The sequence below is a fragment of the Glycine soja genome, chromosome 5 (assembly GCF_004193775.1).
Source record: "Glycine soja cultivar W05 chromosome 5, ASM419377v2, whole genome shotgun sequence".
In the NCBI taxonomy this organism is placed as follows: Eukaryota; Viridiplantae; Streptophyta; class Magnoliopsida; order Fabales; family Fabaceae; genus Glycine; species Glycine soja.
Genome location: NC_041006.1, coordinates 31,811,967 through 31,822,406, shown reverse-complemented (window position 1 = coordinate 31,822,406; position 10,440 = coordinate 31,811,967). Strand labels below are relative to the sequence as shown.

The 10,440-nt window shown below is 35.5% G+C and overlaps 1 protein-coding gene across 1 annotated transcript; it reads right to left on the bottom strand.

The window, feature by feature from the left end:
* Nucleotides 1-2,019: 2,019 nt before the first annotated feature.
* On the bottom strand, nucleotides 2,020-9,275 carry LOC114412532 (MND1-interacting protein 1-like). The gene is made up of 2 exons (XM_028376461.1): nucleotides 7,335-9,275; nucleotides 2,020-2,816 (listed from the first exon to the last, which is right to left on the bottom strand). The coding sequence occupies exons 1-2, from the start codon at nucleotides 8,967-8,969 to the stop codon at nucleotides 2,298-2,300; spliced, it is 2,154 nt and encodes a 717-aa protein (XP_028232262.1). The 5' UTR covers nucleotides 8,970-9,275; the 3' UTR covers nucleotides 2,020-2,297.
* Nucleotides 9,276-10,440: the final 1,165 nt, after the last annotated feature.

Genomic DNA, 10,440 nt, shown 5'->3' with positions numbered 1-10,440 from the left:
TATATATATATTATAATTATTAAATGTATGATTATTTTCATACTCCTTTTATTCTAAAACTAGATATTTTAGTATTTTAGTTTTATTTCAAAACTATGGATCTTTTACAAATTTAAGATGAAGTTCACAACTTTTTTTCAACTATACCCTTGTTTACAGTTATTAGTGCATTGAATATTTTTTTGTTTTGCAAGATAGACACCAATAATTAACCATTCATCAATGAGAATACCAGTCAACATTGTCTCTAAACTCTCCACTATCAAAATATTTATGATTATCGGTGATTTCAATAACATGATTAAATAGAGGTATTTTAGTCTAAAATTTTATCAATTAATATTTCTTAATGAGTGTGCTCTAATCTTAAACATCTATAGTTTGGAACAAAGAGAATACTTTATTTTATATAATTATAAATATAAATTAATATATTTTATATTTATATATAGTGAGATGTGAATTATTTTCTTGTAGTTGTCCCGAATTAAAGTAGATTTTTTTTTTTATCAATGTCGAGTAAAGTTAAATAGCCACTTGAATTGTCATGTCTAATCTCAATGCTTGAGAGACTATGAATCATTCAGCCAAGAAGGTCATCTTGAACAAGCACATGCCTTTTAGGCTCAATGCTTGAGAGGTTGTTGATCGTCTAGCGTAGGAGACCAATCGGAAGCACATACACCTTTCAAGTTTGACGCTTGAGAGGTTAGGGACTATCCAATTGAGGAGGTTGACCCCTACAAGCGCTTGAGCCTTCCAAGCTTAACGTTTGAGGGGATATGAACAATTCAACTAAGAAGGTCGATAACATACTCATAACATACTAGAAATAAAGATCCAACATGTAAGAATGCTTAATGGAGGTGGCTAAATCTAGAATAATGGTTGAGGAAAGTCAAACATCACATATGGTGCAATGATGTCATGAGTCCAAGCCCTCAAACCTAAGAGACCAGAGCCTAACTAATAGGACTCTAGGGTTTTCTAATACAGGAGTAGGGTGTGATAAGCAACATTACACATTCACAACACAATGCAATAGGCACCACACAATAGAAACAGTTTTAACAGAAACTATTATGAAACAAGTTGTATATTACTCATCCAATAAACATTTTTCTTTAGAAAATCACAAGAGGCCACTTACACTCGATATAAGGTACCATAGTCAAACAGTAAAACTTATTTGTGTTTTCAGTAGAATATAGCATTAAAATTCGTTGGTGAAAATGAATTAAAATAAATCATAAATGCATGTAAATTTTTTAATTAAAATATAAAATAAGTTTTAAATATAATGTAAATTTTTGTTTTCATTTTTTCAAATTAGTTGCATCCCTGTACATGCTAGGTGTGGTTTTGACATGATAGTGGAGGTGACACACCCATTTATATAAGAAAAATGTTATTGGACAACCATAAATTGTCTATAATTTGGGAGAGAACCAAAAAGATAAAAGATAATAATTGATTTGATTGATGTTATAATATGATACCAAGAGGGATATAGAAAGAAAAAATAGTTATTAATTGACTGTTTAAAATATTTTATTATCTAAATATAATCACTCTTTTCTAAGCTACAGTGAAGTCCATACATGAGTAAAATCCCTCATCCACAGGTAATAAAAGCACAAAAAAAAAGGGGGAAAAGATAAAATATCTCATTCACATGTAATTAAAGGGGAATTAGGGGGGAGAGGGAGCAAAGCTTTTTTTATAAAAAAATCAAGATATATATTTTTTGAGTTACCATAACATTGGTATAAAGTATTCATCAACTTTGTTGGTGACTTGATTGACCACTTTTCATAAGACCTTCCCTCCAAACCACGCTTTACTCAAATTGATTAAAGAGACCGAGTCCATTTCTACTTGAACCACTGCCTAAGCATAACAAGATATTTATAAACGAAATAACATTATATGCGTTGTACAGGACCATAATTAGAAAAACGAAATACCAATCAAATGAAAAGACTTGCACATTAGCGAAAGGAGGTCAAGTTCTCAAAATATAACAACACCATTGCCCATTTCTTATTTTCAAGCCAAACGGTGGTAACCAACTATATTTCAGACATTCCAAGAGAGATTCTGATGCCAGGACTTAGTTTTTATATATTTATATTATATAAATAACAATAATAATTCCTGACCATGCTCGCAACTCACAGCATGTAATGTGAGATTTAGTGAGAGAAGTAGTCCCATGATTAAAGGCACAAAATTATGTAAAAATTTATAGGGTATACCCTGCCCAAGTCCCATTGCAACATAACTTTTTAAATAAGCTAGGAACTTGCCCCAAATACACGGATTCTCTGTTGGATTTGAACCCTGCAGCAAGGACAAATAGCCTTACCTTTTCTTCCATACTCATCACTGCAACTAGCACACATAACTTGGTGTGCGCACGGCAAGAAAACAATGGAGACTTCATCTTTCATACATACAATGCATTCTCTGTTGCTGTTTACTTCTTTCTCCGAAAGGTCCTCCAGATTATCCAATTCTTGAAGCAGCCTAGCAATGGTCTCTCTTTGGGGCTTTGCACCCTCCGAGTCACTTGTAGGTGAAGTGCTTGATTGGTTATGCAACTCGGCAGACTGAGCAGATGCTTTAAGGCGAGAAAGCTCCTGCTCAAGTCTTAGTAGATCATCTTTGTGGCGCTGGAAATCTATCTCTATCTTCAGACGCAAAGTCTCGAGCTTCCTCTTATTGTTAGACTCGGCTGCTTCCTTAGAGTGGCGTTCCTCCTCAACTAGTGCTAGGGCTTCCTCTTTAGCCTTCAACTCCTCCTTCCACTTTACCTGTAACAAGTTATTACACAAAGTAAATGCTTCAGGAGTAACATATTTTCACAGAACTGCAGTTTTCACAGAATGAGGATTTAGTGGTGAGTAGAAGGAACCAGTACAAATATATTGCATGGAGATGGCAAAACCCTGGCTAAACTAAATGAGAACTCAAATAAAATGGAATTAACAGAAAAAAGTTCTGGTGTAATATTCATCAATAACTAGATTATACACTTCCATGATTATGAATAAGAAAACACCTAGAGAATATTATGTAAAGATCATCAAGGATTGAAGGAAACAAGTTTTTCGCATGTCCACTGAAATAAAATATCCATGAATGCACAGTATGCCATAGCTGATAACTGGAACCAAATAATCTACATAAGTGAGTAACTCCAGCATACAAGAAGTAAAGCAATTTTTTTCAATTGACATTAATTCAAGGGTTAAATATGCTTTTAGTGCCTGCAAATAAGGAAATGTCCATTTTTGGTTCCTAAAAAAGGTCGTCTCTTTTTGGCACCTCATTTATGGAAATGTGTTAGGTGTAGATTTTGTCCTTCCTTTCCACTTCAGTTAATGGTGTTAGTAACAAGGAACACACTTGACACATTTCCATAAATAAGGGACCAAAAGAGATGATTTTTTTTAGAGACAACAAGCAAACATTGTTCTATTATAAAGACTAAAAATATATTTAACCCTTAATTCAATTCAATTTCAATGCAGTGATACAACTCAAAATATGAGAAGATGTTTCTTTAGAAAGACAGTGGTAAGGTGCCAATAGGAATATAAAGTTGACAATTAGCAGGCAAAGAGCAACACACATAAATATGTAATTGCTTCGTTAGATAAGCTCAAATCAAAGAGTTACATGAGTACTGCAAAATCTTTACCAAATCATAAGAAATATATTCCACATGACATGATGGAATAAACACAGCCAAGCCTCATTCCAATAGATGGAATTGGCTACAAAGACAAATCATCACCAGCAATGTTGTTAATGGCGGATGGCGGTTCATGGCGGAAAGTAAAAAATCCGCCATAAAAATATGGCGGATGGCGTAGCGGAAAATGGCGGAAGTCATGGCGGACCAAAAAAAAAAAAAAAACATATATATAAACTCATTGAAATTGAAAAAAACAAAGGATTGCATTCAAATAAACTAAAAAAGTTTCATGAGTTCATACAATAATCAAGTACCAACACCAAATAAACTCATTAAAGAGGATGATGGTTCAGCCATTTAAAAGAGGACTGAACAGAAAAAAAAAATTGTGGTGTCAAATAGAAAAAAAAAATAAAAATGGGACTGTCGAAAGTAAAAGGGGGGTGTCAAATAGAAAAACGGAAAAAAAAGCTGCAGACATAAAAAAGGGGTGTCAAGCAGCAAAACAAAAAAAAGGCTTTGGCCCACCCACCAGTATAAGTCGAGGTCGCGGTTCTGGGTCGTCTTCTCCGTTCGCGTCGCCGTCGTTCACGCCGTGCTCGTCGCTGCCGTGCTCGTCGCCGCCGTTCACGCCATGGGTCGTCGCTGCTGGCTGCTGTGTGCAGCGGGTCACGCGCGGCTGGTTCCGAGGCTGGTTGCAGTGGTCGTGGCTGGTTCCGAGGTCGCGCTGTGTTGAAGCTTCGAGGGTTGCAGCAGCGTTCTGAAAGGTAGGGGGGGGGGGGTCATGGTTTTCATTAAGTTTCCGGGTAGGGTTGGGTCGGGTCAGCCCAACTCCTACCGCGGACAAAAAAAAAAAATTCCGCCATTTTCCGCCTCCCCGCCACATCCGCCATGGCCGCCATGGCTATGGCGGCCGCCATGGCGCCGCCATCTTTAACCCGTCACGCCACCGCTATTCGGTGGCGTTTTTTCAGAAAACCGCTACGCAACTCCGCCATGGCGCCGCCATGGCCGCCATTTAACAACACTGATCACCAGTAAGTTCTATAAAAATATATATATATTTGAATAAAAACAACTAAAAGGAATGAAATTAGTATATATTTAAGCTACATTATCCTATTTCCTAAAATATCATAGGGGCATTTTCTTTTCAGGATGAAGTTAAATCACATCTATCATCATAGGCATTCCAAAGATCACACAAAAAAATTATTTAAAGCTCCAAAACATAATCCCGAAACACCACACATACATATTTTTCAGGCTTGTCAATAGCATTGTTATCAATTCCAAATAGTGACATGTAGTAGCTAATTGCCCAATCCCAAAATGCGATAACAAGATAGTGGGATGGCTATATAATATAGAAGATTACAAATACAAGATTAGTAGTTTATAGAGAAAACAATCAATTTGGTCCTTCAAAGTTATGTGTCACTAAATTAGTCCTTCAAAAATTTGGATTGCCAAATTAATCCTTCAACGATTTAATTTGTCATCATATTAGTCCTCCAAAGATTTTGTCACCAAATTAGTCCTCTAAAAATAACCTGTCACCAAATTAGTCCCTCAAAGATCTAAAATGTCACCATATTTGTACCTATAAAGGACTAGAGTGATGGAAAAAAAAAGAATCTTTGAGTATATTTGATGAGAGATTAAACCTTTGAGATAAAAGATCTAAAGTTTCACCAATCTAGTCCTTATTAGAGGACTAAATTGATGGCAAAAAATCTTTTAGAGACTAATTTATGACAATCTTTGGAGGACTAAAGTGTCAATCAAAAGAATCTTTCAGAGAATAATTTGATGATCAAATTTTTTGAAGAACTAATTTGGTGATGCATATAACTTTAGACGACCAAATTGAGAGTTTTTCTAATTTATACAAACCACATCATCCTCAATCCAAATTACAATTTAACAAGTGGATGATGCCATGGCTACCAAGAAAAATGAGAACATAGGAATGAAGAAAAAAAATGATGGAATTAACTTTTTTTAAAAAAGATCACATTAGATACAGAAGAAGACCAAATAGTTGGAGAAGGGGGGGAGGAACACACAATAATTAAAGACATATGGACCATGAAGTGTGAAGAATACAACACAAGAAATAACAACAATAATAACAACAGCTGCGGCAACAACAAAAAACAGAGACCAAAGAGCTGTATCATGATGCATGAACAGAGGGTTGACTTGAAACAATACTAGAGATCCATGGGTTGACCAAAACCAGCACTGAAGATCTTCGGGATGACCAGAAAAGTATGGTCAGTGGCACAAACAAAACACATGCCAGCTTTGGTGTGTTTGTCTCAAGAAGGGAGAATTCAAGGATTTTGACTATAATTAGAAACCCTAAGCAATTCTAACGTAAAACAAGGGAAAATCATAAAAAAAAACCATAAAACACCTTCAATAATACACAGTGACAAAACAACAGGAGTAAATAAGGGATTTCATCCCCATGTATAATAGCAGTTGCAACAGCGGCATTTTTCTGGGATGGAGCCCACAACTCAATAAGCAATTCTGACGTAAAACAAGGAAAAATCACAAAAAACATAAAAACAGCTTAAGTGACAACACCAGGAGTAAAGAAGGGATTTCGTGCCCATGTACAATAGCAGTTGCAACAGCTTCATTTTTCTGGGATGGAGGCCGCAACACATGGCCACAAATCTGCAATAGCAAATCATGACATAACCAAATTCCCATAACTGTCAAAGACTTCTCTAGTGTCTACTGCCATAGAGTCGTTTAGTATTACATTAATAACTGTGGTCAAAGCTGCTGTTATTTTGCCAGACAAGTGGAGCCCCACTCCTAAATGTTTGTGATAGGTGTTGTACTTTCACAGGACTCAATCCTAAAACAGTGCATATATACATATTAAACATGACCATGGCTGTGGACAATTTTAATTGTCCCATAGAATTGAAGTATCTTGTCATGCACTTGATTCTGACACAAATGTTAATTAAGTGTTCAACACAATCATAATCCCTTTTTAAATCCCCATGCATACATGGCACATTGCTAAATATGCAATATGTATGAAATAAAACAAAAAGGGAGGGGGAAAAATACAACATTTTCATCTTTTCCAAGTCACAATTATTAACTACTACACTGAATAATCTTCAACATAGATATGCGTTCAATTGCTCAGGTTAAAATGACTAAAGTCATTTATGCAGAAACTATAAATTTCAATGAGACAATAGCAAACTGTCACACTAGTCTAAGTCATATTGATGTCTGATTTTGACACTTTTTTTTCACTATGGCCATGAGGTGATTCCACCCACTCTTGGGTGTGGACTGATCCCTGTTTGGGCGTTGGCTTGTCCCTGGCCACAAGGCGCTTCCAATGGGTTTCAACTTCAAGCCTTTCCAAAGCAAGTAAAGTCCACCCCAAGAAGCTCAATTTGCAAATTAAGCTACACCTGGGGTTGAAGTATGTTACTTTTATTCCGACATGCGAGATGTAAGTCCAATCAATAACCTTACTCTATGCAAACATAGGCAAATGCTCAAAACCACGTTTTCTTTTCTTTTTGGTGGTCTGTGTGTGGCATTGTCAAATATACAAATCAATAATAGACTGTAAATAGCAAACCTCAGCTTCCTTTTGACATTGTCTAATCTGAACCAATATTTCTTGTGTCTTCAATATCTTCTCTTTTTCATCAGAAATATCTTGCTGCAGCTTAGCTTTCTGTTTTTCCCAAGCTAGAAGTTTCTTTAAGCATTTTTTCTCCCTTTTTGCAACTTCTAAGCAAGCTGTCACTGACTCGGATGCACTTAATTTGGAAGCCTCCATCTCTGCTTTCATTTCTGCATTCTCAGTTTCTAATCTCCTCACAGCTGCATTCGCAAGGTCCAGTTGACCACTGGCCTTTCTCAAGGCATTCTCCATCTCTGAGAGTCTCTTCATGGTTGTGTCCTCAAGTTCTGGTTTCCCTTTCTTCAATTTTTGAGTCTCCTCTCTTTCCATCCGCAACATTTTGAGCTCAGTCAAATCACTGCTTAGCTTTCTTGCCGCCTGCATTGCCTTCTGATGAGCCCAATCTTTTCGCTCGTTGACCTGTTTCTCAAGATCCCTAATCTGATGAAATAAAGAGACTATCACCTCATCCTTCTGATCTTCGGCAACTAAGTCCAAATTCTCATCAAGATTCAAATCACGAAATTTACTCAGCACCGAATTCACAGCATCTTGGTTATCAAGATTCTCTGAATCTCCTCCGGACTGCTCAGCCAGGACTTCTGTCCCGGACACATCCAAAGAATCCAAATTAGGTGCAGTACTCCGGCCGGGAAAGGCCTTCACCTGCGCCTGCAATTGCTTGGAGTTCGCCCTAAAACCAGCAGCAAACATAGCAACATTTCTCTTCAATAAGGACTTCATCGAAGGAGAAAGATTTAACCTCTTCGGAAACTCAATGTCTCGTTGCAGCTGCAAATTCATCTCTGCACCACAAGAGAATATCCCGTTCACAGGAAATTCCAAGCCTCCCCCATTTCCAAATCCCCACCCCCCATGAAACCTACACAAAGCCGGCGCCATAACACCAGCCGAATTGGCACCACCCTCACCGGTAGCCGGCACAGTGCTCCCATTGTCCGGCACCGGAATCTCCATAGCACTGGCCCTCCCGACATGAAGATCACTCATGAGCAAACACCACATGGCATCCCCTTTGCTCAAATGAGGCCTCACTTGTTGCAACAAACACACCATACCCGCCAAAGAGTACTCCTCCAACTGCCTCAAATCAGAGAACACAGGCTCAGACTCATGCAAATTCCCACCATTACTACTATAACCACCACCATCACCATCACTATTAGTATTCAAAAAAGCCAAGGAATTGTGCAAAATATTTGTCAGCACATCCATGCCACCATAACAATGCCCATTTCGCAGTATGGCCTTAACAGCAACATCCCCATCATATCCCAACGCAACAAGCTTCGACACAGCTTCGTTGTATATAAATTCCAAGTTTTTCAACAGAATCTCTTCCAATTGTTCCTCTGTACAGTAACCCCACCCGGTTTCCTCTACATTAGGGTTTGAATTCGGACTCTGGGAAGAATCGTTGAGATCCAGATGGTATTTGAAGGGCTTAAGACCAGACTCCGCTATGGATTTGGATATGGCATCTTTGTCGCAAGAATCCGAGTCCGGTTTCACCGATCGGGGTCTCCGATTAGCTCTGATATGCTTTTCCCTCATGGTGCAACCCATGTATATTTTCTTCGTGTTTTTTATTTTTTTTTGAGTTTTACAGGGAGATGAATAAAGGGGTTGAAATAGGAAATATTGGGTGTGGAAAAAGAAGATCTAGATCGACCCTTGATGGAAGGGAACTAAGAGAGGTGGAAGAGGATCGAGGGTGAGTGGGTGAAGAGGGAGACCAGAGAGCAATTAGATTTTGATGGGGAAAAAAAGAGGATAGTGAGATTGTTGATGATGAGTATGATGGATGGTTTTGTTGGTTTGGTTCACCGTTATTGGTTTTATTAGTGCTCAGAATCAGAACTCGATTTCTTTGCACTTATGATGTGCTTAGGGATGGAAATGTCTTCATAAGATTCAAATATTTTAAAAAGTTTTTTTTAGATAAAAAAATCAAATTTAAATTATAAAAAAAAGTTTGTTAAATTTATCTGTATAATAATAATAATAATAATAATAATAATAATAATAATAATAATAATAATAATAATATTATTATTATTATTATTATTATTATTATTATTATTATTATTATTATTATTATTATTATTATTGTTGTTGTTATTAAATAAAAAACTTTTAAAATTTCCGTCAAATAGTCTTACTCATTTAATAAACTATCAATAATAACTATTTTAGTTAATATTTTATTAGGTTTTATAATTAATTAATTAAAGATATCTTTAATCAAACTTTTAAATAGGCTCGTAAGTCACGTCAGACTTTTATATAAGTAAAACCGAACCTTTTAAAAAAGTTTATGACAGGTTAAGCCGTATTCAACTCAAACCAACCACAAGCCTAGTAAAGCTTGACTCGGCTCAACTTATTTCCACCCGTTGTATTAAAGGTTAATCTTTCATGGTACTTTATTGGTTTAATTTATAGTTAAAGTAGTTACTTCTTCCATAAATTATTTGAAAATTTTAAATAAGTCTTTAAACTAAAAAAATAATAATTGAGTCTTTAACTATATATATATATATATATATATATATATATATATATATATATATATATATATATATATATATATATTTGTCCTTATAAAATTAATAAATTTTAATTTAGTCCTTGATGAAAAAAAATTCATTTTCATTCTTCAAAAAGTTAGAATTTTGTCTTTGGTCTACTATTAATGCTAGCATGTGATACCTCCAAAAACAAAATTCTAGATTCTTGAAATATTTTTTTTATTTATCTACCTTAAAATGAAATTTAAGGACTAAAAATAATTGTTTCAAATTTTGAAGGGAAGAAAATCAAATAAAAATATTTTACAAGATCAAAACCAAAATCCCCTCATTTTATAAGGATTAAAAATAATAATTTTAGGTTTTAGAAGGATGAGAAAAAATAAAAACCAAAATCAAAATGCTCTCATAGAGACTACAAACATATTTATGCTTTTTTAATTAAATTTCTAAAATTTTTAAAATTACCATAAATTATTATTTTCTAAGGATTTTAAATTGTCATA